At 67.8% G+C, this 27488-nt stretch overlaps 2 protein-coding genes across 5 annotated transcripts in view; one reads left to right on the forward strand and one right to left on the reverse strand.

The window, feature by feature from the left end:
• Positions 1–1689: 1689 nt before the first annotated feature.
• Positions 1690–8325, forward strand: LOC118898954 (proline-rich protein 33-like). Its single transcript, XM_036859835.1, has 2 exons — positions 1690–1767; positions 5840–8325. The coding sequence occupies exon 2, from the start codon at positions 5849–5851 to the stop codon at positions 7184–7186; it is 1338 nt and encodes a 445-aa protein (XP_036715730.1). The 5' UTR covers positions 1690–1767; positions 5840–5848; the 3' UTR covers positions 7187–8325.
• The window catches only part of LSP1 (lymphocyte specific protein 1), a 37897-nt gene continuing 14661 nt past the window's right edge, over positions 4253–27488 (reverse strand). For 2 of the 4 annotated variants that reach the window (XM_036859837.1, XM_036859838.1), the window contains exons 2-11: positions 14538–14675; positions 13342–13509; positions 11423–11618; positions 10983–11072; positions 10691–10734; positions 10440–10521; positions 9486–9620; positions 9073–9150; positions 8812–8914; positions 4253–4697 (exon numbers count right to left, since the gene is read on the reverse strand). In XM_036859837.1, coding sequence (XP_036715732.1) covers positions 8825–8914; positions 9073–9150; positions 9486–9620; positions 10440–10521; positions 10691–10734; positions 10983–11072; positions 11423–11618; positions 13342–13509; positions 14538–14675 — 1021 coding nt within the window. In that variant the 3' untranslated portion in view covers positions 4253–4697; positions 8812–8824. Of the gene's footprint in view, positions 4698–8811; positions 8915–9072; positions 9151–9485; positions 9621–10439; positions 10522–10690; positions 10735–10982; positions 11073–11422; positions 11619–13341; positions 13510–14537; positions 14676–14780; positions 15234–23186; positions 23268–27488 lie in introns of those variants that run through there. The other 2 variants (XM_036859839.1, XM_036859836.1) reach the window with 2 other exon arrangements.

A 27488-nucleotide genomic window follows, 5' to 3' on the forward strand; every position in this document is an offset into this window, starting at 1 on the left:
CCCATCTTCCCCAGGGGAGCTGTCCTCCCTCCGAGGTGTCTGCCCAGGAAAGGGGTCTGCCCGGCCAGGCTGCATTACGCAGGCCCCCAGGGCCGCCCCGCCTCCCCATCAGAGGCAGCGGCCCGAGGTCCCTGAGACCCCCAAGGAATGGAAGACCCTGTGAGTCTTCGGCCAGGCCCTCAGCAGGTCCGAGCCCCACTGAGTGGTTCTCTGCGTGATGGCATTAGGACATACAGCATAAATGGGCAAGAGAAATACTAACCAAAGTCTGACTGGGGGGTCTGGCATCTCCCCAGTGGCTGGTGCCTCCCAACGCCAGGGGCCACACCTCTGAGGTCTGCCCGGGAGCTCCCCATCTGGGGGTCCTGACCCCGCAGGCCTCTCTCTCGCCACGGGCCAGGCTCAGTGTGCTGCCCTCAGCGGGCTCCACCGTTCGCCCGTGGAGCCCCGTCTTTCTTTGCTCGGGACTCCAGGTGGCACCATCCAACCGGCAGACACCTCACCCGGGGCTTTCCATGGTCCCCACGCTGGCCAGTGAGGCCACGAGCTCCTACGGCCCCGCCCCTCGAATCAGGGAAACCGAGACACAGAGTAGGAAAGAGCAGCCCCAGGCCTCCTTCCAGACGTGGAAGGCTCCAGGCGAGGGGCTGGTCGATCACAGATGGCGGGGGCCGAGGATCCTCCGTGGGTTCGCCATGGATGCTGGCCTGATCCAGACCAATGGCTCTTGGGCTGGAGCGCAGGACAGGGGTTGGTCCCAAGGAGACTCAGATGAAGCCCCTGCCCTCTGGAGCCATAGGGGCGTCAGGACGACCGGCTCACACATCCCAGCCCTGGCTTCCCCTGGCTCTGCGCCCCACTCTGGGTCCCCAGAGCCTTCTGGAAGGTTTCTCTCAGCACCTGATCCAATTTCTACACGTTGGAGACAAGGCTACGGGGACCCGAGATAGGCAGGGTGGGCCCACCGTCCACAGCAAGGGGAGCCAGAGCCCTGGGCCCGCAGTGGGCAGGACAGAGCCCCTCCCCAGAGCTCCTGGGGGCGGGAAGCCCCCCAAGGCCAGAGCTGCTGGGGCCGTTCCCGCCTCCCTTGTCAGAACTCTGAATTCCTCCTCCCGTCCAGGTCCTCGGATGGGAGAGTGTTTGACGGGCCACGCGCGTGCCCGACCCTTGGATAACTCTGACCAACTTTCTGTCCGGTGGGGTCAGCTGTAGAGCCACTTCCGAAAAAGGCCCCTGAGCGACTGCTGGGGCCGGCCTGGCCCAGCTGCTCCTCGCGGTGGGAGCTGACAACCCTTCTCAGGCTGGGTCCTCTCACTCTGCTTAGAGGCCCACACCACCCCCCGCCCCCGCAGTCGCAGGTGCACACGTGGGGAAAGCACAGCAGGGAGCCCTGAGTCTGGGAAGCCCCGTGTGCACCCAGCCCCACCGACTGTGGGTGTCTTGCTCCTGGGAACTGCCAGCCACACCTCGCACAGGCCCGGGGTGTTCTTGGGGGCTGCACCCACAGGTGGGCGCTCCACGAGCCTGCATTGGCCCCGCTCGGCCAGCAGAGGAAGGTGGCTGCCTGCCCAGGAGCCTCGGGCTCTGGCAGGTGCTCTCCCGTGAGCGGGCTGAGCCAGAGAGAGGGCGCTGAGGTCAGTGGGATGGGGCAGGTTTTATTTTGGGTATCGGCAACCTGCCCCTCGGGGTGCCAGGCCCGCGGTGCAGCAGGACGGCATTGAGCAGACACTGCTGGATGGGCTGCCGGCCGCCGAGGGCCTGAGACAGGTAATCCACACCCTGGTCCACCTGGCCAGGCCGGGCTGGGGTGGGAGGAGAGGGGGGCAGGGCAGGGCAGCGCCCCCCCTGGGGGCTGGAGGGGGGCTGGAGACCTGGGGTGGAGGCACGGGATGGGGTGGCCCAGCCCGGGTTGGGTGGGGGACTGATCTCAACCCCAGGAAGAACTTGAGGGCTGATGGGGCAGGGCCTCCACCCGGGGACAATAGGAGCAGGGGTGGGCTTCTCAAGTCTGCAAAGCTGAGCTGAGCCAGGGAGCAGTGAGGAGGCCGTGGGGGCCCAGTCCCCCCAAAGATTTGGCTCTAGGTTTCTGCAGGGGTGACCCTCAGGGTGGTGGGGAAGGGCAGGGGTCCCTCAATCTTGGTCCTGGCCCTCAGTGTGCACGGTTGAGGGTGGCGAGGCCCAGGGACCTTGAACCTCGAACCTCGCCTGGTAGCCCTGAGCTGCCCTGGGTGCCTGCGCCAGTGCCAGCCGAGCTCCCGGTCAGCCCAGCCCACGGGCTCGGGCTCTGCCATGCCCCAGATAGAAGCTGCTGGCACAGCACTTCGGGGATGAGCCTTTCCCAACTTGCGTAGCTGCCGCCCCACACGCCCTGGGGGCTTCTGCGGGATCTGTAATAGGTTTGCTCTGTGCGGGGCTGGCGTTCAGTGCCCGGAGCAGGGGAGCAGGAGGGTGACGGGTGGGGCCTCTCAGGCAGTCAGGACGGATGGCAGAGGGCCAGCACCCAGGCAATGGCTCCTCTGAGCCTCTCCACCTCTGCGGTGGGCAGGCCCTGACCCCCAGGTTCTGCAAGGCAGGGGCTGGTTGTCACCACAGCAGAGGAGACAGACCCTGGGTCCTTGTCCCCGAGGCCGGGCCAAGTGCTAAGGAGCCCGAGAGGGGCTGGGCTGGGTCAGGGCTGCTTTCCTGGCACTGCCCACCCTACCCGCCACTTGCCCCTCAGCGCCGTCCACTCTGGTCCCCTCTGGCCGTCCAGTGGGCCGTGTGGCTGCCTCTGCCTGCTGCCCTCGGCTAACGTCCCGCCCAGGTGGACAGGAGTGGCGCGTCCCCTGGGAGACGCTCCCCAGCTGGCAGAGCACAGCCCTGATGCACCCTCAGAAGTGGGCCACGGGCGACAAAGGTGTGACATAGCTGATTTCTAGCACCTCCGAGCTGCCCGTGTTCACGCTCCCCTTGGGAGGCAGCAAGATTTTGACCACGAAGACTTTGGAAAACAGGTTCTGAGCAGACCCAGGCCTCAAATGTCAAAGGTCTAGGGGGCCTGCTCTTCGAAGGGGCTCCTCTGACTCCGAGGGCAGCAGGGCCTCATGTTAGACGTGTGCACAGGCCGGGGGTGGGGGGTGGGCTCGGGAGGACAGCCCCACCCTCTCCCCGCCTCCACACGCGTGTCCATCCGCCCACTGCACATCCATTTTCACAGGTACATCCTCACTATCACTGTCTGTTTCCCTCCCTCCCTCCTTCCCTCCTGCCTTCCCCCCTTCCATCGCCCATCCACCCACCCACCCATGTGTCCACCCACCCACCAGCCGTCCACCCACCCATGTGTCCACCCACCCACCAGCCGTCCACCCACCCATGTGTCCACCCACCCACCAGCCGTCCACCCACCATTCGGTGAGGCAGGCACTGATCTGATTGCCTCTCCATCTCTTCTCCTGTCTACTCTCTGCACAACTACTTTTCTGCCCATTGACCTCTCATCCCTTCCGCAGACCCACCCATCCACCTGTTCTTTCTCTATCCACCCATCACCCAAGGATTCAACACCTCTCTTTCTATTTATACACCAATCCATCCTTCCACCCATCCCTCCATCCACCCATCCACCCATCCATCCATCCATCCATCCCTCCATCCATTCATCCATCCATCTTTCCATCCATCCATCCAACCACCTAACCATCCACCCATCCATCCATCCATCCATCCATCCATCCATCCAACCCTCCATCCATTCATCCATCCATCTTTCCATCCATCCATCCAACCACCTAACCATCTACCCATCCATCCATCCATCCAATCACCTACCTATCCATCCTTCCCTCCATCCCTGCATCCATCCATCATCCATCATCCACTCATCCATCCATCCACCAAATCTTCACTGAGGACCTCCTGGGTGCTGGGATGGGATGACCCCAAGGTGGGTCTTGTACTCAAAGGGTGCACAGTCTAGGGGCACAGACCAGAAGTGCACACTGTTTCAGGGGCTGTAGAGTTTATAAGGGGCCAGTCAAGGGGCAAGTACCACAGTGGAAGAGGACGACTGAGCCCCCACCCATCACATTCACCCTGACTACCCTCAGAGACCCCAGAGCCTAACACACAGAAGGCCACTGGACAGGACAGAGTGTCCAAATCTGAAGGCCAGAGGCTGGGCCCTGCCACTGTGCAGGGCGGATGGCCTTTCCGACGGGCCCTGCTCCCTGCCCCTCCCCCGTCAGTGAGCCCCAGAGAGCCAGCACGTGGAGACACCAGAGGGAGTTTACTGCACAAAGTGGAGGGCTGCAAGCGGGGCGGGGAGGGGGGGAGTTGGGGGGAGCCAGTGCCATTGCGGGTGTTGGTGGCTCTTGACACGGAGGCCCCGGCACGTGGCCTCTCTCTGCACCGGCTGCGCCTTCCCTGGGAGCTTGCGGCTTCTCTGGAGGTGGTCCTTTTGCCAACCAACAGCCAGAGTTCCTTTCCTCCAGGAACTGTGAGGGGCAGAGCTGGGGGTCAGAGGGAGAGGTTGGAGGGTCCAGGAGCAAGAGGTGGCGGAAGTCGGGGGTGCATGCGGGCCAGGCAGACCATGAGAAGCAGCTTCTTCGGCAGGGCCAGTGGGGGACGGGGGGGCGTTCATCTGGCCGGCCTCTCCCCCGGGCACATGGGTCGGGAGCCAGGAGGTGCCGCCGGCGGGTGCTGCAGTCTTGGGAAAGCTGAAACACAGGTCGGGGAAGCATCAGGCTGCAGCCCGAGGAGGGGCCGTGGCTCTGCCCGTCCAGGCCTGCAGCCTCTCTCGGGTGGCCCCCGGCCTGTCCCCGGCCATCCCACCCCGCTCCCCCCACCCCAGGAGCAGCCTCCCTGCGGCAGCCCCTGAAACCCTGCATCCACCTCCGGCCTGGAAGCTTGCTTCCTGACACTGCGCTCTGGTGCCCTGGGCCCTGCTCGGGATTCAGGGTGGAGGGACGCTGCCTACTGCCTTTCTGCCAGCTGGCCTGACAGCCCCCCAGGCTAAACCTGGGGTCCCGGCCCCCCCTCACCGAGGTGGGCAGCAGCCCAGAGTGAGCCCCAGCAGACCCCTCGGGCCCCTCCCCAGCAGACGACGCACTCCTGCCTGACAGAGCCGGCCTCGTGGCAGCAGCCCCCAGGCCTCCCTCCTCCCCCAGGCCGGCGGCCCTGGCTCGGCCCAGCCGCCATTTGTCAACGTCCTCGGGAGCACGTGGTGCCCAGAAACCAGGGCGGGCGGCTTGGCCGGGACCACCCCGCCGGGACGTCTGCGGGAACATCCCATTTAGCGTAGCTCAGCAAAAACTGCTCCCACCTCCCACCCCGTCTACCTCTGATGATGCAGCCGCAGCTTTCCCGAGCCTCTGGCCGCCACCTCTCCGCTGGCTCGCAGCGGACGCGCCTGTGGTCAGGCCGGCGACAGCAAGGCGGCCCTCACGCTTGCGGGCGGGCACTCTTCCCGCCCTCGCAGGCGGCCGGCCCAGCACGTGCCTCCCGCTTGGCGCCCGCCTGTGGGTCTCCCGGCCCCCGCTGTGCACACGGGCGGCACCCGGAGCCAGGTCCCACCCCTCCTCCATCACCCACGGTGCACCTCGGGCCTCCGTGGGCTCGTTTCTAAACCGGGATGATGGTGGGGCCGCCCCATAGAGTCACCCGATGCAAACGTTCATGCCGAGAGCGCGCCTGGGCTGGCAGGGGCCTCGCACTCAGGGAGCAGAGCTTCTGATGGTCAGGCTGCGGGCCCTCTGGGCCTGGGTCCTGCTGCGTGACTGGGGGCCGTGTGCCCTCCCCCAGGGAGGCGGCCTGTGCGGAGGAGAGCTGGCCTCACGGCTGTCCCCCCCGCCCGCCCTAGGGTGCAGCGATGCTCACCTCGGCCGCCTCCCTGGCCCCTGAGCCGGCTGGCCGGTGCCCCCCGGGGCCCCCGGGACCCCCACCACCACTGCTGCCCAAGCCCGGGAAGGACAACGTGCGTCTGCAGAAGCTCCTGAGGCAGGCAGCCCGGAAGAGGACAGGCAGCGGCGGGCCACCTGCCCCGCCCGGGGCTTTCCGCACCTCCTTATCCCCCGTGAGCGAGGCCAGCCACGACCAGGAGACCCTGGCCCCGAGCCCCGCGGAGGCGCCACAGGCGGTGGCCACCCTGCCCTACTCCCCCCACACCCGCGTCACCCACCACGTGGCGTCCCCCCTGCAGAGGTCCACGTTCTCCTTCAGCCTCACCCAGCACAGGAGCCTGGCTTCACACTTCAAGCCCACGGGGCCCCGGCTCGCAGCCCCGGCCCCAGAACCTGTCCAGTCCCCCTGCGGCCTTGCCCAGGTCTCGGACCCCACAGTGAGGGGCACCCCCATCAGCCAGGTGCACTTCCGGCGGGCACCATCCCCGCAGACCGGGACCCCTGAGCCCTCCCCGACGGCCCCGGATGGTGGGCCTGGCGACCAGGACCAGGACACAGCCATCTGCCCTCCTGGCGCTCAGCCCCCGATCCCTGCGGTCCACACCCACTCACTGCCCGCCAGGGCCCGGGCTGCCGGCCCTCAGCACGACGAGCCCTCGGCGTTAAGCGCCTCGGTGCCCAGAGAGGCCAGAGGCCAGGTGGTGCTGTCCATTGCCCCCACCTACCACTCACCAGGACCCTCGCCTTACACGCTGGCCTCTGTGGCCCCCAAAGCTGGGCACCGGGAGGAGCCCCCCCCGGCCGGCCCTGCCACTGAGGCTCAGCAGGTCTCCAGCCCCCGCAAGGCCTCATCCCCTGCACCACCGTCAGGCCCCCACCCGTGCCGTGTCCCCAAAGTCGCACCCAAGCCCCGGCTCAGCGGCTGGACGCGCCTCAAGAAGCAGCTGCTGGAAGAGGCCCCCTTCCCGGGGCCAGAGCCGAGCCCGGGGCACGCGGAGCAGGGAGGGACAGCCCCCACTGTCTCGGCGCCCCGGCCGGCCCCCGCCTCCCGGTCCTCCAGGATGTGGGACGCAGTGCTGCACCGCATGTCAGTGGCCGAGGCCCGTGGCGGCCAGGTGGGGCCCCGGGATGGGGTGCACACCCTGCCCGGCTTCAGCCGCCTGCCCTTCCTTTGCTGGCCTCGCTTCAACGCCCGGAAGCTGCAGGAGGTGGCCGCCCGGCCCCCTCCCGTGAGCCACCCCGTCCTGGTCCTGAGCCCCCAGCCCAAGAACTTCAATCGTTCGGCAGCTGGCTGGAGGCTCCAGTGAATGGCTGGGGGGACCCCAGGACCATGGGGTGGACAGAAGAGGGGCTGAGGGTCCAGCTGGGAAGCCGCAGCCACTGAAGAGGGGAGCGTGGAGGGGCTGGGGATCAGGAGGGGAGGTGGGGTGGACGGGAGCACAAAGGACCGTGGTGGGCGGTGGGACGCGGCCGGGAGCGGCTGGGATTAAGGAGGTGGTGGGTTTGGACGGTGCGGAGGGGAAGGGAGGGGTCTGCATCGGGGTAGAGTGTGGGGACTTCTGGGGTGAGCTTTTGGGGAGACAGACCGTACACGAGTCTGCTCTGAGGCTGGTGCTGCATGCGTGAGCCTGCAGGGCAGGGCCAGCCTGAGTGTCCGCACGGGGCTTGGGGCAGGGCGTGCAGGAGGTGCTCACCAGCGAGACCTGGGAGGGCCTGCCTGGGTCCAGGGAAGCTGCAGGCGGGGATCAGGGCCCAGCTGAGCCCCAGATGCTCTGGGTGACGAGCCCTGACGCTTGACGGGGTGAGCAGTGTTCTGGGGCCCCCGCCCTTCTGCCGAGAAAGGTTGGGGGGATGAGTTATATTGCCGTGCGGAGTGGGAGCGGTCGGGATGACTCAGTCGTGGGCACCGTGGGCTCCGAGAGCTGCATGGGCGGCTTGACAGCCATGCCTCCCAAGGACGGAGGCCTGACAGGTGCTGGGAGCCCGGTGCAGGCCCGGGTAGGGGCTGGCCCCACACCCCTGCCCCTTCACTGCCACCTCTGCTTCCCCCGCCTGGGTGCAGAGCTCGAGGGGGACTCGCTGATGGGGGACAGAGGGGTGGGGTCTCAGCCTAGATGCTGGATGAGGAGGGAGGTCGGAAGTCAGCCTGGCCAAGTGGGTGAGGGGGGGCTGTGGCCCGGAGGGGTCAGCGACAGGGACCCCAGGCCTCAGGCAGCTTTGGGGACCCCCAGTCTGCACTCAGCTGGGGTCTGACTCGGGACAAGCACTGGGGCTCAGACGGGGCAGCCATGATGCGGGAGGGACGCGGAGGTGCTGGGGGGGAAGCTCCAGCCGCAGCCCCGGGAGCAGGACTCAGAAGGGGAGGAAGCCGTCAGTAGGGGGACGTGATGGATGCTGTAAATGGATCCTGGGACCCAGGCCACTAATAAAAGTGTGCGTGACCATGGCAGCGGGTCACCCTTCTGACTCTTCACCAGGTGACGGGGTGGGCGGGGGAAACGGGAGCGACTCCCCACTGCGGCAGGAGGGCGAGGGCAAGGGCAAGGTTCTGGCTCCTTGGAAACCCTCGGCCCAGTGCCGGGCGGGGACCTGCGCTCCCGGGGATCCGGTCATTTTCCTCCTGCCACGCTCGCCCCGCGGTGGCCGGGACGGGCTCACCTGCCCGAGGAGCCCAGCTGGGGCATCCGGCCTCCTCCCGGGAGGGAGCCTGAGCTACCCTGTGGGGAACAGGAGCAGGGCAGGAACCGGGGAAGGGCGGGGGTGGGAGGGGGCTCACGTCTGTGGGCTGAGGACCCGCAGAGGCGGGCTCTGGCCAGCTCTGAGGCCGGGCATTCGGCCCTCACACGTCACCTTGCAGTCCCTGCCACCACACACCCAGAGCGGCAAATTTCACCCACGACACACCACGCTCTGGCCGCTGCCCCCGACTCACCAAGAAGGACGGCCTAGGGCGCTGAGCCCTCGTCCACGAGCACTTTCTCGTACTTCCCGTGTCCAGTGGCCACAAACTTGTACCTCTTCGCAGACGGGGTGCTCTGTCGGGGAAGGAGGTGGAGACCAAAGGTGAGAGACGCAGAGGGAGATGGCGCTGCCTCCTGGAAGCCCCCCAGGTGCGCTGAGGGCAGCTCCCCTTCCCTCTCACCCACTGGACCCGCCCCCCCCCACCCCGGCATCAATCACATTCCGACTCTACCTTAAGCGCCGCCGAAGCCTTGGGGCCTCCCTTCTGCTCCCAGAGGCTCCTCTTACTCATGTCTCCAGCTACAATATCCTGAGGGAAGAAGGCAGCCACGTCTCAGGGGCAGAGCCCTGACTTGGGGGCTTGGAGCCCTGGTCACTTCTCCTGCCTGGCCTCGCAGGGCCAGGGCCCCGGGGCCCGCACACCTGCCTCCTTGGGTGAGAGCCCAGGGGAAGAGGCCGGGAAGGGAAGGTGACACCGTCCATCCTCACCTGGCCCAGCAGCCTTCCCGCCCAGCCCTCCACAGGGGCCAGCCTGGCGACCCCGTCCCCCATGCACCACAGTGCCCCCCGCCCACACTTCAGCCTGGACGGTCTCACACTAGCCTTCCAGAGGGAGCCCAGCCGGGCCCCAGGATGGGAGCCCACCTTGCAGGAAGGGGACTTGGCGGAGGACTGAGCCTGCACCTCTCCCGTCTCCCAGCGGCTCTTGGTGCTTGCCACGGCCATGCTGGGCAGCTCGATGGATGGCTGGCGGGCTAGCTTCGGGGTCCGGCCAGAGGTCTGCAGGGGAGACAGAGCCCAGGACCGCTTTACTGGACAGCCACGTGGAACACATCAGAGAGGCCTGTGTGAGCCGCTTCAGCACACAGCTGACGTCCTGTGTGGTTGCATTCCCCCAGGACTGCTTTTCCAACGCAGGGCTGGCAGAAGGCACTCTGGAAAAACGTGCCTTCCTCCCCTCAGTGTACTTGTGAAACACCCCCCTTGCTCTGCAGAGCACAGGTGATGGGTGAGATGCGAGACAAATGTGGGGCTGTCCTCATGCTGCTCCTGGCACAGGCTTGGAGGAGGAGGGGTTGAATGGAAGAGTGTTGGTTGGATGGAATGATGGTTGGATGGAGGGGAGTTAATGGGATGAAAGGGCATTGGTTGGATGGAGGGGTGTTGGTTGGAGGGAGTGTTGTTGGTTGTGTAGAGGAACATTGGTCAAACAAAAAATATCGGTTGGATGAAAGGACATTGGCTGAATGGAAAGACATTGATAGGATGGAGGGGTGTTGGTTGGATAGAGGGATGTGGGTTGGATGGAAAAGTGTTGGTTGGATGGAGTAGCGTTGATTGGATGGAGGGGTGTAGATTGGATGGAAGAGTGTTAGTTGAATTAAAGGGTGTTAGTTAGTTGGATGGGGGTGTGTGTAGGATCAATGGAGGGACCTTGGTTGGATGGAGTGGGTTGGTTGGATAAAGGGGTGTTGGTTGGATGGAAGAGTGTAGGTGAAAGGACAGGAGTTGGTTGGATGGAGAGACATTGGTTGGATGGAGGAATGGGTGCATGAATGGAGGAGGGACCCTGCAGACGTGGAGGGGACCCGTACACACCTCGATGGCCTGGGTGTACTGCTCCAGCCGCTCGTCAATCGTGGAGACGGGCAGGGCTGGCTGGGACCTCTTCACACTGTTACTGGAGGAGAGGAGAAGGGTCATGGCCCAGGCCCCCTCACTCAGCTTCTATGCCCACCCTGAGCTCCTACCAGAGCTTTCTCGGGCCCCCACATCTCCACCTACAGGGTCCCCTCTTCAACCCTCCCTTGGAGAACCCCGAGTCCTGCCTGGGAAGCAACCAGACATACCTCTTCTGAATGGAGCGGTTCAGGGACTCGGTTCTGTCGCTGAGCTGTGGAGGGCGGGCGGAGACTGAGCCTCCGAAGCCAGAGCAAGGCCCCCAGCCCACCCCTCCCAGCTGCTCCCACCCACCAGTCCCATTGCCCAGTGTATGCGTTTCACAAGGCTCTGCTGAGAGCCAGCCCGGCAGAGAAAGAGCAGGCTGTGCTCCTGTCCTGGAGCTGCCCCGTGGCCGCCTCTCTGGGACTGTCATTGGTCATGAGTCCGGGACAGAGGGCTAGGCTTTGGGGCTTAACCTACTTTGGTGCTGGGGCTCAGGGGAGGCGAGCCCGGTTCCGTCTCCTCCAAGACCAAGGGGCTGGGTGCCCTGCGCTGCTGGCATCTCTGGTGCTGGGAACAGAACGTCTGAGGTTACGGGGTCTGAATGATCGCCCCCTTTGCACCCCTCCTGCCCCACCCGTGACTGGTTGAAGGAAACACTTTCCCCTCCCTGGGCCTCAGGTCCTTTCCCACCCTGCCATTCTCTGGTTCTGGAATTCTCTACAGCAGGAGCTGGTGAGTCCGGGAAAGCGTTGTTCCATCAGGCAGGGTGACCAACCCCACCACCCTCTGAGACTGCGGGGGTGGGTGCTCGCTCCCTCTGGGCCCGTCCCACGAGGCCCGCAGAGCGAGCAGGTAGCAGAGACAGACGCAGCCTGGGGGCCGGGGTGTGCCCAGACCCTCTGGGGAGACGCCGGCACCTGTTCATCTGCCTCCTTGGTCTCTGCCAGCCCTGGGCTGCCCTGGGCGGGTCCCTCGGGGCCTTTGGGCTCTGTGTCCTCTGTTCCTGGCCCCTCCTGGGGCTCTGAGTCAGGGCTCAGATGCAGCTCCTCCAGACAGACCCCAGCTGGGGTCAGCTCGTCGCCACCCTGGCTCCCAAAGGTGTACTGGAGGGGCCTGTGGAGGGGAGGAGGAGGCAATCCAATAGATCGAAGGTCTTTTGATCACTTCGAGTCCCTTCCCGTTTCCAAGCCTCAGTTTCCCCATCTGTAAGATGGGCAGTCAGACCAGTTAAGCGCCCAGGAATCTCGAGACCCCAGCCTCTTTGGAGAAGTAAGCCCAAGGACCTCAGAGCCTGCCCTCTGTCCCCGGGGCCATGTGACCAGTGCCCACTGTCCCATCCCTGCGCGCTGAAGCTAGCCCCGGGCTCCAGGCCCTCAGGACCAGCCCCGGCCCATGTCTTGCTTGTTGGTGTCCAGCCTGCGGGCTGGCCTCCTGGGGCTGGGGCTGCCTGGGCCCCCTGCTCCTGCCCTGCTCCGCATTGGGGCGAGCGGGCCTGGGTGGCAGGTGGGAGCTAGGTGGGGTCTGAGGGTTGTTTGGGGGCTGGTCAACTGAGGGACGAGGCAAGGGCTGGGGTCACAGCGAGGACCGCAGCCCTGAGGAGCAGGGCTGACCAGGCTGGCTGTGGGGGGCGGCGGGGAGGCCAGCCGCTGGCAGCCTGCGCGACTCTGCATTGGAGCGGGACTGAACCTGGAGAAGAAGATGGGAAATTCTCGCATTTTCCATGATTTCAGGCCCCTTGGTGTTCGTGCCAGCCAAGACCCAGACCACCACCCAAGGTGGGCCGGGGTCCGAGCCAGCGGCAGGCTCACAGAGGGCCCATTCAGCTGGGCTACAGGAGGCCAGGCAGGTGCGGGGGGCAGGGCGGCCTGGCGAGAGCAGGAGGGTCCACAGAAGAGCTATAGTGCCCCCTGCTGTTGGGCGGCCAGTCGGGGACAAAGCGAACAGGGCCGGCAGGGCTGCAGCCGCCCCAGCACCAGTGGACGGGCCACCCTGCTGCCCCCGCCCCCAGCTCAGAAACGCAGAGTGTGCTCTGGCCCCCAGACACAGATGAGGGAAACCGAGGCCTGGAGGGCGGCCGTGGGCAGGGGGCCACGCCAGGAGCAGGGCCCCGGCCAGGCAGCTGGCTCTGGGCGTGGATGGGAAGGGGTGGTGGAGTGACGGGAGGGGTCTTAGCGAGAGCTCGGGGCTGCTTCAGGGGCCTTGGAGGGGACGGGAGGTGGCCCAGAGGGGTTCCGGAGACCCTCGAGGCCACAGGGCCCCGAGCCTGGAGCTCCCGAGCAGAGCTGGGCCCCTGCCCCCGGCCTGTGGGGTGCTGAGAGCAGCTCAGACCCCCGGGGTGGGGGCGGGTGAGGGTCCGGAGCAGACCCCAGCCCAGGGCCCCTCCCCCTGCCTGCCCTGGTTCAGAGCGGCTGCACATCTGGAAAGCTTGTCCCCCCAGGCCGACTGGCGGCCGCACATCTGGAAATACCTGCTCCCCTCCGTGGGAATGGAGCTCGCTGCCCCGGGGGAGGAAGGGGCGGCGGCGGGGGCGCAGGGCCTCCCTGACGTCAGTGAGCTGCAGATGTGCTGATGGAGCAGCAGCCCGGCCGGCCGCAGCTGGTCTGGATGGGGCCCGGGGGCCCTGGGGAGCCCAGGAACGAGATTCCTCCTGTCCCACCCGCAGCACCAGCACCCCCGCCGCCGCCCTCCTGTCTCGTTCTCTTCCTCCTTCTCCCGCTACGGCCACGGGGGCATTTTGGGGGGCTGCTGGGGGGGGCGGGAGCAGAGGGAGTGGCTCGGACACAGGTTAGGGGGCTTGGACAGAGCCCCCCACCGCCACACTTTGACCCCCACTTGCCTGTCCTCCTCCTGCTCCCCCTCCGGGCTCGCACCCCGAGGGGGGGCCCCACCGTCCGTGGTCTCCCCAGCCCCCCAATGCTGCCGCCGCTGCTCTGGCTTCTGGGACCAGTCGCCGAAACCCTCATCCTCGTCCAGTTCAGGGGCCTCCGAGGGCTTCGGGCTGAGGCTGAAAGAGCAGGCACGTTCTTAGGGCCGGGCCAGATGCGGGGCAGGGGGCTGACATCCCCTTCCACGCCGCCTCCCTCTCTCAGACCCTGGGTTCCAAGTGCGGGAGACCCCATCTGCCCCAGGGGCAGCACCCCATGGCTGGGCCTAGGCCCCCCCCCCATTGTCAGAGAATCCCTGAGGGCAGGATTGTGTCTCCCCCACAGACTGGAGCTACCTGAGGCCAAGATTGGGCCACACCCTATTAAGCCAGGGCTCCCCAAGAACAGGGCTATGTCTCCCCGCTCAGCCTGGGGCTCCCCAAATGCTGGGCTATGTCTCTCCCCCGCTACCTACGGTCCCCGCGGGTGGGTGCCGAGTTTCCCTCTGCCCTCCCTCCCGGCTGAGCGCTGAACCCTGTCCCCCACGGCAGGCCTGTGGTCCAGTGGTCCCTGCCTGCCCCCAGCCCCTGCCTGCTAGGCTAGGGACCTGGCCCGAGGGGCCTTGACCGCTGCAGCACCCCACTCCACCCAGAGCTGCTGACTCGGAGAAAATGGAACAAAACAGGGCCGGGAGGAGGGGAAGCATTATTGGAAAAACAGCCCAGCCCAGCTACAGCGGCCTCCTGGGCCCCGGCAGGGAACAAGCCGGCCCTCGGCCCGCCAAGTTGGATGTGGCCTCAGTGAGTCACAGACAGCAAGGACTAGGGCAAGGGGCTCGGGGGCCAGGGCCCCACAGCTGCGCTCAGAGTCAGTCCAAGCAAGGGGGACCGTGCAGGGTGACCAGGGCCTGAGACAGGACCCCGGGAGGCTGGCCGGTAGGGGGTAGCTCCACACGTCTCAGGGCCAGGTGTCCGGCAGACTCCGCTGGCACCTGGGGCTGCAACGACCCTCACCCTAAGGACACCCCCACCCCACCCCGCCCGGGTTCCAGGGCTGGGCCCCTCCCTCCTCGTCTCATCTGCTCTGGGGCCTCCAGCCCAGGGCCTGACCCCCAGAGGACCCCTCTGCCCAGGGGTGCAGGACAAGCGAGCTGGCAGCGTCGGCTCACAGCTTCTCCTGCTCCAGCTGCACCAGGGACTGGCCTCCTTCGTCCTCATCCTGGGCCGGAAGCTGCCAGCCCCTCTCCTGCTGGCGCCGCCCCCGGGCGCCATCCTCCTCCTCTTCCACGCTCCACTGAGTGGCGAGCCTGAGGGACACGGAGAAAGAGTCAACACCGGGGCCTGTACCCCACTTCCCCCGTCCAAGCAGGCCCCAGCAAGGCCTCCCTAGGCCTCAGTTTCCCCATCTTTACAGCAGAGATCTTGAGAGGTGGTCGGGAAGGTGTCCCCGGGTTGGAGGAGGACCCAGGGCTCTGGTGGTCTCTGGACGTCCACGTGCCTCCTGGTGATGTGGGGGCCCCAGTGTCAGACAGGCTTGGGGAAACCCCAAGGATGGGACCAGACCCTGCATCCTCTTCCAGCAGGCTGGATCCCTGGACCTCCTGGGAGCCAGGACACTGGCTAGTGTAGCTTTGGCCCCAGGCAGGGCCCGGAGGGTACGGGAATAGCCGGCTGAGGTGCAGAGAGCTGGCTGTGGCCGCGGGGCAGCTGGGGCCACTCGTTCGTTCTACCTGAGTCAAGTGACTGTAGCCTCGGCCACTCGGGCGCTGGTGGCCTGGGCTGAGGTCAGGCCAGAGGCGGCCCAGCTAGGCAGCCACGCCCCTAACGCGACCATCCCAGCAGGGGCGATCCTTCCTGCCCCATAGGAGCAGACTGCGGCCCCGCTAGAGGACCCGAAAAGGGCCTGCCTTCAGCCGGGACCTGACCTCTCAGCTCACCCAACACCACGCCCGCCCGTCCCCGGCCCCCATGCGGAGTCTCTCCGGGCTGTGCCGTCAATGGGGAAACTGAGGCCCACGCAGAGCCGGGTGCGGGGGACCTCACTCCCACCCTTCCTGGGGTTCCTCCCTCGGGTCTACACAAGGTCGGCCTGAGACCAGGGGTCCGGGGCCGGACCACCCTGGCCCTGGTCCAGCCGATCTCAGGCTGTTGGCATCCGGTGGGCACCGCAGGCCTCGGCCAGCTGGCACGGTCTGCCTGCCCCAGCTCCCCCAGAGCCCGAGAGAGGGGTCCTGGGTCTCCGTTCTACAGCGCTCACTGTTCCGAGCCGGGGTCTCAGCCCCTTCCTGCCGTGTCCCCCGCCTGACCCCGCAGCCCGCTCCTTCAGGGCCCCCGTCCCCTGGCCAGGGTGGGCCGGCTCTGTGGTCTCGGCAGCCGTGCCAGCACATGATCTAATCTCTCCTAGGTCTCCGCGGAGCCTCCCAGACAAAAGCCAGGCCCCTCCATCGCCCCAGCTCGAGGCCCGCCCCCCCGCGGCAGCCACACGGGACCCCAGCCACGCAAACCAAGCCGCCTGCTCAGCCCTCGGCACCCCCAGTCCGCCCCCCACCCCCGTGCCGCTCCTCAGAAGCGACTTTGACTCCCACCCCCTCCCCACCCGGGCCCCAGGGAGCCACTTAATCCCCCACACCTGGCTCCCATCAGCCTCCTGCTCCAGGCCCTCGGCTGGGGGCTGGGGGCCACGTCCTGTCTGGGGAGGAAGAGCCTGGGGTGATCTCGGGGATGTTGGGGACCTAGGGACCGGGGCTCCTCCCCGCCATGAGCACCAACAGCCCCTTCAGATGGAGGGCAGAAGCCTAGCAGGGCAGTGGGGGGAGAGAAGGTGTCCACAGCCCTCTCCTGGGGCAGCCTGGGGGCGCCCGGGGGGATTCCTCCGAGGGGTGAGACCGGCACTGCATCTCTTTCACTGCCACGTCCAAGCTGCACACGCCTATGGGTGTGTTGGGCGTTTGGGATTTTTTGGCCAATGTGTGGTGCTGGGTGTGTGTGCATGGGCCCCGGTGGGATGTGTGGGTGGGCCAGGTGGGGCCTCTCTCAGGACGATAGCTCCTGCTCCCCAGACCCCTCCCCCAAGCCCCGGGGACCCTTCATTGGCACAGCTGAGTGCAGAGGCCACACGGTCTGGTCAGCCCACCGGTAGGGCGATGTGTCCCGGCCAGCAAAGCCCCACGCAGGCCTGCACTCAACCGCGCAATGCACAGCGGGCCTCCCTGGCACACACACACACACACACACACCCCAACACACACACACACGCACACGTGGCAGGAATGCACACGTGTACGTACACACTTTCTCCTGAGCCCAACACTCAGGCCCACGTGGGCGCACACACCCACACTCCACGCATGGGTCCCAGCGCCCCCCACCAGGCACACTCGTGCACACACGTGTGCACACGGACGTCCATGTGCTGACAGACTCGGGCAAGGGAACAAGGTGAGGGCAAGGTGGCAGGCCCAGGCCCCCAGGCCCGTCCAGGGGGCCCCAGCACACTGTTTAGTGTTTTCCTGCCGTCGTCCCGACAACGCGCCTGGCCAGAGGCCAAGGCATGTTTTCTGAGAACATTACTCCTGAGGAGCTGGCCCCTCCAAGGGTCACCCCTGCTCCCTGCCATCTGCATGTGACCCCCGAGCCCTCAGGGGCAGGGAGCTCGGGGGGGGGGGGGCAGAGCCGGGTAGCAGGGTAGGGGTCCCCAGCGGTCTCGCCAAAGCCCCACACTGGGAGAGGCCGCGCTGGCCCCCAGCCCCTGACCCAGCGGCCCAAGGACGGAGCCGGCTCAGCCCCTTTCCTCCGGGCCTCCTCCCTTCCCGCCCGCCTGCCCCAGGATGTGAGTAATGCGGCCCCTCCTGGCCCCTCCCATGACCTCACCCCCTCACTGTTCCACAGCTGGGTTTCGTTCTGGGAACTGAGAGGGGGGCGGCTCTCCTGGGGTGGGGTGGGGGCCTCTGGCCTGGGAAAGGCGCCCCCGGCCGGCGGCCCAGACCCCTTGGCACGCTCGGCGGAGCTGTCAGGATGCTGGCGTCGGCTGGCCGGCCCGCCCGTGGCCCTGGCTCAGCCCGTGCGCAGCTGCGAGGGATTTGGTGTTCCTGCACAAATGCAATTATCTCTTTCCTGCGTCTGCTCTGGCTCCGGGCGCGCCCAGGGTTCAGCCCCAGGGGCTGCTGAAAGGGCTCTGCACCCCCCCTCCCTGTGTCACGCTCCAGCGTGGCGCCTCGCCCCACCAGGTACACGAGTGTGCACAGACCCCAACGGGCCGGCTATGGCTCCCTGTCCTCAGTGGGGCTCCCCAAGTTCAGGGGCTACCGCTGCTGGCCACGTCCACCGCCTACCGGGCCCCTCCCCTCCTTCCTCCGCAGCCCCCCAGTCTCCACCACGGCTTCCATGGTGCCAGTCCTGGGCCTGGTCTGGCCCTCCCCGCTGTCCCAACCTCCTTCCTCCCCTGCCCTGCGGTGGCTCCAGAGGGGCATCAAGCCTCGGTCCCGTCTCAACTCTGCCCCCTGCAGGCAGCTCACGGCCGCCCCACCTGCTTCTCGGCGCCTAAAGCTTTTCAGAGTTCTGGAAAGAGCTTCGGGGCTCAGGCTGAGGGGCCAGGGCCCAAGGGAGGACGGCCAGGCCGGGCCAGGCCAGAAGTGGGGAACTTCCCCTTTAGACCTGCAGGGCAACCTCCTGGCCATTGTCCCCTGGACACCACGGGCAGGAGCTGGCTGGGAGGCCTGGGGAGCTGGGCCGGTCACCCAGCCGGAGCAGGGGGCCCCTGTCTCCCTGTGACCATCAAGGTGTCCAGTCCCCTCCCGTGCCCCACGCCCTGGGGTCTCGTACGCCAAGGTGGACATCTGCAGAGCAACCGGCGCCTCAAGTGACCGCAGAGCCCACGAGTGAAGGGACAGAGTGTGGGGGGACCCGAGCCCCAGAGAGGCCACTCGGCCTGGCTTCCGGGGCTGGGGGACAGCACGCACCCCCAGCCACCTCGCCTTAGAGCAGCCCCCGAGCGCAGACACTGGGCCCCGCCGGGAGCTCGGGAGAGGGCGGCGGGCCCCGCCGGGAGCTCGGGAGAGGGCGGCGGGCCCCGCCGGGAGCTCGGGAGAGGGCGGCGGGCCCCGCCGGGAGCTCGGGAGAGGGCGGCGGGCCCCGCCGGGAGCTCGGGAGAGGGCGGCGGGCCCCGCCGGGAGCTCGGGAGAGGGCGGCGGGCCCCGCCGGGAGCTCGGGAGAGGGCGGCGGGCCCCGCCGGGAGCTCGGGAGAGGGCGGCGGGCCCCGCCGGGAGCTCGGGAGAGGGCGGCGGGCCCCGCCGGGAGCTCGGGAGAGGGCGGCGGGCCCCGCCGGGAGCTCGGGAGAGGGCGGCGGGCCCCGCCGGGAGCTCGGGAGAGGGCGGCGGGCCCCCGCCGGGAGCTCGGGAGAGGGCGGCGGGCCCCGCCGGGAGCTCGGGAGAGGGCGGCGGGCCCAGCCGGGAGCTCGGGAGAGGGCGGCGGTGCCTGGGCAGCACCCGCACCCCACAACTCAAGGGGTGCCCCTCACTGGTGTGCAACGTGGGTCCCGCCCAGGCAGCCCGGGGGAGGGTCCACGGCGGGCACCAGGATGCTGGCTCTCACTCATCCGTGCAGTGAGGCAGCTGTGAGGGGCGAGCCAGGCACAGAGATAGCCCCGAGCGAGCAGGTGGGAGGTGGGTGGGGTGGCAGAGGGTGTGGGCACGGGAGCCGCAGCTGCTGGGAACCTGGCCACCACCCCCCTGCCCTCCCGACTGCCCTGGCACTGGTCCAGCCCCCCTCCCGGCCCACCCCCCTTCAGCAGTGCCTTCCTGGGTGTGTCTGTACCCCACTGGGTGTCCTATGCCAGGGAGACACCCCACAGGGCAAGCCCCACCCCACTGTCCAGGGAAGCTCAGGAATCGAACTTGAACTTGTGTCTGAAAGATGAGCAGGGGTCTGTGGGTCAGACCCCAGAGGCTGCGGGCAAGAGCAGAGGCGGGGCCAGCGGGCGGGAAAGCTCCGAGTGGCCGGGGCCAGGGAGCGGTGGCTCTGGGGTGGTGCCCCGCCTCCCCTGTGGGGTGTCCCCGGGCGAGCCCATGCCAGCACAGGTGCTGTCAGATCAGCATTTGGGAAGGAGGCCCAGCTGGGACATGGAGAAGGGGGAGATGCCAGCTGGGTGGGGGCGCAGTTAGGAGGGGGAAGCTGCAGCCTGGGTGCTGCAGGGGCAAAGGGACAGGCCTCCAGAACTCCCCAGGAGGGGAGAGGTAGGAACCTGGGAGGGGTCAGCCTGGGGGGTGTGGGGGGTGGTCACTGAGTTGAGCTTGGAGGTGCGGGGTGCGTGGGGACCTCGGGGAGATAGTCAGTAGGAAGGAATGGCAGGTGGGGAGGGGCCCCGGCTCACCTGGGGATGAATAACCTCTAAGGGAGCCATGGGGACCCCGAGAGGGAAAGGCTGGGGGGCACCGAGCCCCCAGGGGCTCTAGGCCAGAGACTAGGCCGGTTTCCCTCCCTCCGGCCCCTCCCCGGCCTGCAGGGCGCCTCCAGGGCCTGCCGTCCAGGGGAGGGGGCACAGGGTTTATGGCTGAGGCCCAGCCTGCAGGGTCAGCCTCCGCTGGGGGCCTCGGGGTCCCCCTCTTCTGGGGGTGCGGGAGTGCCAGCTCTTCCCAACCCTTCCCACAGCTGTCACCCCCAGCACTGTGGGGCAGGACTCAGGGGCAGAGAAGGACCCGGGAAGATTGGGTGCAGAGGCTAAGCTGCGGGTCTGGGGGAGACCGAAGGTTCCGAGCAGGGAGGAGGAGGGTGATTGGAGGGGACCTGAGGTGGGGAGCCCGTTGCCATCCTCGGGGTGAGCCGATGAGGCCCGCAGGGACCGGGCGTGGAGGGGCGGGAGGGATGGCTGTCAGTCACCCCGGCAGGAGGGAGGGCCCAGGCTGCCCGGGGAGGGGCAGCTGCTGGGCCTGGGAAGCAGTCCAGGCACTCCAGGGAGGAGAGGCCAGGCGTGCCAGGCTGTGGCTCTGCCCTGTCTCCCTGACCCTCCTCCCCAGAGTGAGACCTCAGGCCCAGCCTCAAGCTCCCCAGCCGTTAAAAGGGGTGCTGACCCACTGGGCAGGGTGAGAACTGAGACCACCCCCGAGGCGGGCCCAGCTCCCGCTTCCCCACGACTGGCACTGCCCGCAGACCTGTGTCTCCAAGAAGGAGGCCGCAGTCCCAGCAGGGGCAGGCCTGGCCCACACCCCGCCCCGTGTCCCTCTTGGCCCTGTGAGCAGGTCATATGCGGGAAGCCTCCCTGGATGAGGGGACAGCTACCTGCAAAGCTGGCTTTCCCCACAACCGCAGAGAGGACGGCACCCCAAAGGGCGCGGGCCAGGGCGGCTGTGTCTCCAGGGCAGCGGGCCCGGAGCTGGGGGGAGGGGCGCAGCCACAGCCTCTGGGAGCCCGAAGCCAGCACGGGAGAGGCCAGCCCTGCAGGGGTTCGTGCGCCCCGAGGCTGCAGCACCCTAGGGCGGCCCAGAGATGAAGGGCAGAGCATCCCGCCCGCGCCAGGACTGCAGCTGCTCCCCAGCCCCGAGGGAGGGGAGGGCTCTGGGACCTGGGCCGGCGGGCGGCCCGGGGCCGAGGCCAGAGCAGCCTGTGGGTGGGGCCTGTTCATCAACAGTGCGTCAGCCCAGACCCCAGCCCGCGGGCACTGCCTCCTGCCCCTGGCCTCCGTGCCCAACACCCCTTCGTCTTCTCCCAGTGGGGCAGTTCTTGGGGGGGCCTCTCGTTCGGGGGAACCCCTAGCTGCCCTGCCCAGAGCCCCCAAAGGCAACGACTCCCTCCTGCACGACCTTCCAGCCAGCCCCGGGGCAAACTGGGGAGGCTGCCTCTGACTCAGCCCTCCAGCCACCAGGGACCCTCGGGCCAAGTCCCCGTCCCCGTCTCCTCTGGGCCTTCACCCCACTGACCCCTGGGGGCCACGTCTGCCGGCTCCAGACCCCGCTCAGCTGGGGCGGTTCCACCGCCCGGTTCTCGGCCGGCTCAGCACCCCACTTTAGAGCTGACGAGAAGGCGGGAGGTGATGCTGCAGGGCCTGGGGTCTCCCCTGGGAAGGGCAGACGGGGGACCACAGCCACCCCGTCACCGCTCCGGCCTCCCTCCCCGGGCCGGGCTACCCCGGACGACACCCCGACATCTGCCACCTGCTCCACAGCCCCCCAGCCAGCCCAGCCAGCTCCCCTCAGCCTGCCTGGGATGACCTCTGTCCTCCCGTTCCTCCATCCCCAGGGCCTCTGGCTCCCCATGCCCTTCCCTCTCCCCCCCTTCCCTCCCCCTCCCTTTCTTTGCCAGCACTTTGTTTTGCCAGGTGCTAGGGACCCAGAGGTGGGTGACATTTCCTCTGCCCTTACAGATCTTAGAGGCTGCCAGGAAAACCAGTGCTGACCCCACAGTGTGGCTCGAGGGCCCCAGAAGAGGACCCCTATTCCAAGCTTTATTTTGGGGGGAGCCACTGGCAAGAGGTCCTCTCAGGTGAGGGGCGCCTGTGCCTGCACCCAGCCTGGAGGGACAAGGGGCCATGGTGGGAGGAGGTCCTCGGAGAGAGGAAGGTGGCCACTAGAAGACACGATGAGGGGGATCGTGGCCAAGGGGGGCGGAGACGGACGGGGCACAGCAGACAGAGCCGGGACCCCCGCCACAGCCCCGCCTCTCTCTCCCCATCCTCCCCCGGGGTCCAGAGGTGAAGCCCACCCTCTACTGTGTGACCCACCGTCCCGGTACCTCCCAGACAGGTGCACCCGTCTCCTGCCTCCCCACCTGCAGGAGAGAGTGGTGTGGGAGGGGCCTCTGTTCCCATGGATTCCGGCCCCACATCCTGCTCCAGACCTGCCCAGTCCCAGACCTGTTCCAACTCCCTCATCTGGAGCGGCTTCCCCATTCCCCGGTGCTGCCCGCCCGCTGCACACCCCGTGCAAGACCCCACCCTGCCCTCTGGATGGGACCCCATCCCTCCTTCAGTAGCTGCTGCCCACCGTGCAGTGCCTGACCCTTGGGTTCTTGCTGCGTCCTTCTCCCCAGACCTGGGACGCAGCGGCCACCTCGGGACCCACGCAGCCCCCGGGGGACCAGGCTCTGATGCTGGTGGGGGCGACAGCAGGGCAGGCCTGCCCGTCACACCACTGGCCCCAAAGCCGTCCAGGCTGGTCGGGTGGACCCCCCCGCACCCCCCCAAACAGCCAGACGGGAAAGGTGCCCAGCCGGAGTTCACTGCCACCCAGGCGCCCACGCACTGGCAAACGGCCCTGCCTAAGGAGTCTGTGACCCTCTTCGTGGGGCTTTAGCCCTCTCACTGCTCGGCCCTACAGAGCCTCACGCCTTGGGCCCCGAAGACCCCGCCGAGCCGGGAAAGTGGGCATGTGGCCCCTGAACCCCTCTACCTCAGGCTTCCCCTGGGTCCTCAAGACTGGGTCCCCAGAGTGGGGTCCAGAGCGGAGCTGAACGTCCCGCTGCCCGGCCTGTCACCTCCCTCTGGCTGGATGGCCTACCTCTTGTGATGGGCTCCAGGGTCGGCCTCCTTGCCTTGGCTCTTCTACATCTCTGCCCCCATTTGCTCAGACCAGCCTGCCCATCTGGGCTTGGGGTGGCCGCATGCCTGTGGCCGGCGCTGGCCCTGCGCTCGCCGCTCCTCCCTCTGCCCTGTGCCCCGCGCACACGGGTCTTTCCTTTCCCCTCCGAGTCACTGACCGCAGCGCCGCAGGGGCCTGGGCCAAATGCCGCGGCAGCCCAGGAGACCTCCCTAGGCGCCCCCGCCCCATCCTTCACACCAGTGAGTCGCCCTGCCCACCCCTACGCCTACACACTGCATCACCCGGGCCGACCTCCGGGGGACGGGACCCGGGGGCTGACCGCACAGCACCAGCTCCAGCCGCATCCCCGGGCCCGGCCCAGTCTCCTCCTGGCGCCGGACGGCCCTGCAGGAGAGCCGGACGCTGCCGAGCCCAGCTGGGACTGCCTGGCACAGCCCTCGGAGCGCTCACGAGGCCAGGCCCTGGCACGCTCCAGGACACGCGACCGGTGGCTGGCACCGGCTGGAGCCTCTGCCACCCCCGCCCCCTCCTCCTGTGCGGAGCCCCAGGTCCACCTCCCACTCCCCAAGGCCCCACACATGGCTCTCCCCGCGGTCGGCACCCAAGGGGGTCTCCTCCTCAGCCGAGTCCCGGGGTCTGCACATCGTCCAGACCTGTCTGCCCACCTGGGCATGAGGTGCAGCCTGGCACCTGACCACCTGTCCGTCTGCTCGTGGCTCCGCCCTCCCAGAGATCCCTGGGCCCCCAGGTGCACAGAGCAGCGGGACCCTCCCCCTGAGGCCTCCACACCGTTTCTGCCACCGGAGCCCCCAACACCCAGCCCCCAGCCCCCCCTTCGAGGTGCTCCTTCATCCCTGACCCCTTGGGATTGATCATTCTGGGGGTGCAGGGGCTTTGCCGTTGGACCGGCCCTAATTCACTCTTTGTCATGCCACCCCTGGCTGTGTGTCTTCTGATTCTGCAGACCCTGTTGCCTGTCCCCCAGGGCGGGGGCAACACCCCACCCTCCCCGAGTCTCAGCCTCCCTGCCCACACAGATGGGGGCATGGAGTCAGCCTCAGCGGTTCTGTGGGGCGCTATGCTTCTGGATGTCCCACCAGACCCTGGTCCTCTGTCCCCAAAGTCTTGGCCAAGAGCTAGGGGCTCGGCCGGAACGACCCCATTAAAGGGACAAAGTGACCCCTCAACAGGCAAGGAAACTGAGGCTCAGAGACGCAGCGTCTCATTGGGGGCCCCCCACCCCAAGGAGGCACAGCCAGCGTCCCAACCCCGCAGCCCCTGGGTCACCATCCAGGAGGGCCCAGCCCAGGAATGGGATGCCGCCTCGGGGCCCCCCTGCCTCCTTCCGTCTCCTCACTGGGTTTTCCTCTCCTTCTCTTCCCTTTTCTCCCCTTCTTCCCTTCTCTTACCTGCCTGCCCTCCTGCACCTTCCCGGGAGGATCGCCGCAGGCAGTCGCCAGTGCTGCCCTCACCCCCCGTACTTGGTGCCCACTCCACGCGGCCCCCGGGGGCCCCTTCCTTCATCTGCAGCCTGGGGTTCCCAGGACCCCTTGAGCATCCCCACCTCCTGCCTCGTCCAGCCCCTCCTTTGCTGCCTCTCCCCCCTTTGGACCACTGTCCTGTCCCCTGCCCTCATCCCGTCCTGTCCCCACACGTCCCCTTTCTGTCTTCACAGGGGCCCCGCTGCCCCTTGCCCTCTCCACCCTGTCTTCCCCCCACTTCCTCCACCCACCACCGGGAAGGACACAGCCCGGCGGGAGAGCCTCAGGGTCCACAGGGCACACCCCAGCCGCAGCCTCACCTCCACAAGCCTTAGGACCTCCCTGCCCGTCATGGGCAGCAACCGTCCCTCACGGCCCCGGCACCCTCGCCATCCGGGGTGGGCCGGGGTCTGGTGCCACCCAGCGCCCATCTGCAGTGGGTCAGCCCCTGGCCACCAACCTGTGCTGAGCCGCTCTGAGCCCAGTGAGGTGTTCCTGGGGCCCACACCCTGTCCAGCCATCCCTCAGGGCCCAGGAGCCATGGGGCACCCTCTCGAGGCTCTGGCGGGGACAGGGGCGCCAACCCCCAGGTGCCCGGTGCACGCTGGCCGCCGCTCGCTTGCTGCTCTGTCCCACTCTGGTTTGCGGGCCGGGACTGGAGCCTGGCCTGAACCTCAGCGCTCTGGGCTCCGGCCCTGACACCCTGCCCAAGGGGCTGGGCCACTTGGTCCCTGTACCCCCTGCTGCTGGCTCACCCGGGCTCCCAGGGCAGTACCCGCTCTGAACGACAGACCAGCCGGACCCGTGGCAGCACCGCCCACCAGGCGCCTAGCCTTGCCAGGGCAGGGGCCACCCCACCCCCGGATGCGGGCCCTTGGGTGGGCCCAAAGCAGCCACGCCCCTCCGACACTGTAGTTTCAGGCCTGGCTTCCCCCAGTCCCCTTGGGCCAGCCCAGCACACAGCCGGCCCCATCCCTTGCCCTCTTGCCACTCCGGGCTCCCTAGAGGCCTCCTGGGACAGGCTGGCCAGGGTGGGAGGGCCAGGCATGGAGATCACCAATGTGTCCGAGGTGGATGTGTGCTGGGAGCAGGGGGCGGGGGGCTCCTCTGGCCCCTAGAGCTTCCCCTGGGGGACCGGGAGCCCCTTGCACTGTGCCAGCTCAGCCCCTACCTTACAAAGCCAGGCCCTTGAGGACTGTGTGACCCTGGCAGGTGGCCCCGAGCCCAGCGCCCTCTGGAAGCGGATGGACCCAGGGTCCCCTCACTGCCCTCCGGCGGCCCCTAACACTGGCCGGGCCCAAGGGGGGCCTGGGGAGAGGCTTGAATCCCCCAGGGTGGCTGGAGGGGTCCGGGAGTAACTCCCAGCCACCTGGGAAGGGTCAGAGGTTGGCACGGGGGCATGTTGGCTGGGGAGGGGGTCAGCCCTGGGGTCCGGCCCTGCCAGCCTAAAGCCTCCTGCTGGGCGTCCAGGTGGCTGCACGGCCGCAGCCCAGAGTGAACCAGACTTAGATGAGGGATACGGGCGGGGCGGGAGGACGAGTTCCCTACTGGCCCATAGGGTCGCTTTTAATCTGCTTAAACTGGATTCAGTCTACACCCCAGCCACTGCTGGTGCCAGCAAACCCTTGCGGCGCTTGTCACGGAGGGGACGGCGCCCCCTCTGCCGTCCCCCTTCCCCTGCACCCAGGCATCCGAGGTGAGGGACCGGGGTGAGGCAGGGGGCGGGGGGGGGGGGGGCGGGTTCCCCAATCCCAAGGGGACCTGGGGCGACTCATAGCCTCTCTGAGTCTTGTTTTCTGTTGCCAACCGGGGACAAGGGGCCCGTCGGCCGGCAGACCCATTAGATTCGGGAGAGAGGGTGGCAGGAAGTCGCGTCTGTGTGTGGTACGTGAGCGTGTAGCCCCGCCGGCCGCTGGGTCAGGGGCCTGGAGCGCGTGCGGGTCCGTGCGCGTCGTCGGAAGCATCAGCACGTGCAGGGGGCTTTGCTCAGCGTGGCCGGACGGCCCGACGCGCTCCGCGACTCTTCACGAGGGACCCTCGCGTGCGCCCCGCCCCGCCCCGCCTCGCCCCGCCCCGCCCCTCCTCGCCCCGCCCCGCCCCGCCCTCCGCAGCGGGAGTTCCCAGGGAGTTCAGAGGGAGGCTGCCTCCTGTCCCTGCCCCGGCCGGCCACCTGCAGGCCCACCTGCCCCTGTCCAGGTCCTCGGGGCTTGCGCCCGAGCCTGCCCCCACCCTCAGTCCAGCTGCACCCTCTGAGCCCCGCTGGCGCCTCCAGCTCGCCCCAGGCTCACCCAAGTCAGCAACCTGGCACCAGGTCTGGGAACTGAGCCAAAGCCATAACTGGACGGATGCTTGTGACAACGGATGCTTGTGCACACAGCCAGGCCCTGGGGCTCTCCCTGCACCACCCTCCAGTGGGCTGGGCAACGCGCCCCCATGGCTTCAGTTTCCCCATTTGTTACGTGGCGCTGGGGAGCCCCGGGGACTGACCCAGCAGGCATTCCTCTGTTCCTGGACCACAGGCTGGGGACAGGGGGACAGCGGTGACTCCTGGGAAGGCACATCCCAGCTGACAGGAACGAGAGGTCCCACCTGAGACACGTGGATTGGGCAGGTGTGAAGCCCAGGAGACCCAGGGGAGTCTGCCTTCTCCACGGGCAGAGCAGGGCCCCAAGGGAGCACGCCCAGCAGGGCCCCCTCAAACCCTCTCTCTGGTCCCCACCGTGGGGTCGCAGCCCTAAGGCCAGGCCAGGGTGGGGCAGGGAGAGAGCCGTCCCTCCGTGACTGCAGAGACCCTGCTGAAGGGGCCCGGGGCGGCTCTCAGCTCTCCTCAGAGGCTGCTAAGCCCACCTGCACACCTTGCCCCCCCTCCCCCCAGAGTCAGAGCTAGGGTGGAGTGGGGATGCTGAGGGACGCCCGTCCCCCTCCAGGAGCTGGCAGTCTGCCCAGCACGTGCCATGCCGTCCGTCCAGCACGTGCCATGCCGTCCGCCCAGCATGTGCCATGCCGTCCAAGGGGGCAGGGAGCAGGCCCGCAGGCCTGGCAGAAGAGGGCAGTCCTCCAAGCTCAGGAGAAGCCGAGGCGGGCTGCATGCAGGAGGCAGCGTTTCCGCTGG

The sequence above is a fragment of the Balaenoptera musculus genome, chromosome 8, assembly GCF_009873245.2.
Source record: "Balaenoptera musculus isolate JJ_BM4_2016_0621 chromosome 8, mBalMus1.pri.v3, whole genome shotgun sequence".
Classification (NCBI taxonomy): domain Eukaryota; kingdom Metazoa; phylum Chordata; class Mammalia; order Artiodactyla; family Balaenopteridae; genus Balaenoptera; species Balaenoptera musculus.

Excerpts from the sequence above, each read along its gene's own strand:
- LOC118898954 (XM_036859835.1), top strand. The coding sequence starts at position 5,849 with ATGCTCACCTCGGCCGCCTCCCTGGCCCCTGAGCCGGCTGGCCGGTGC.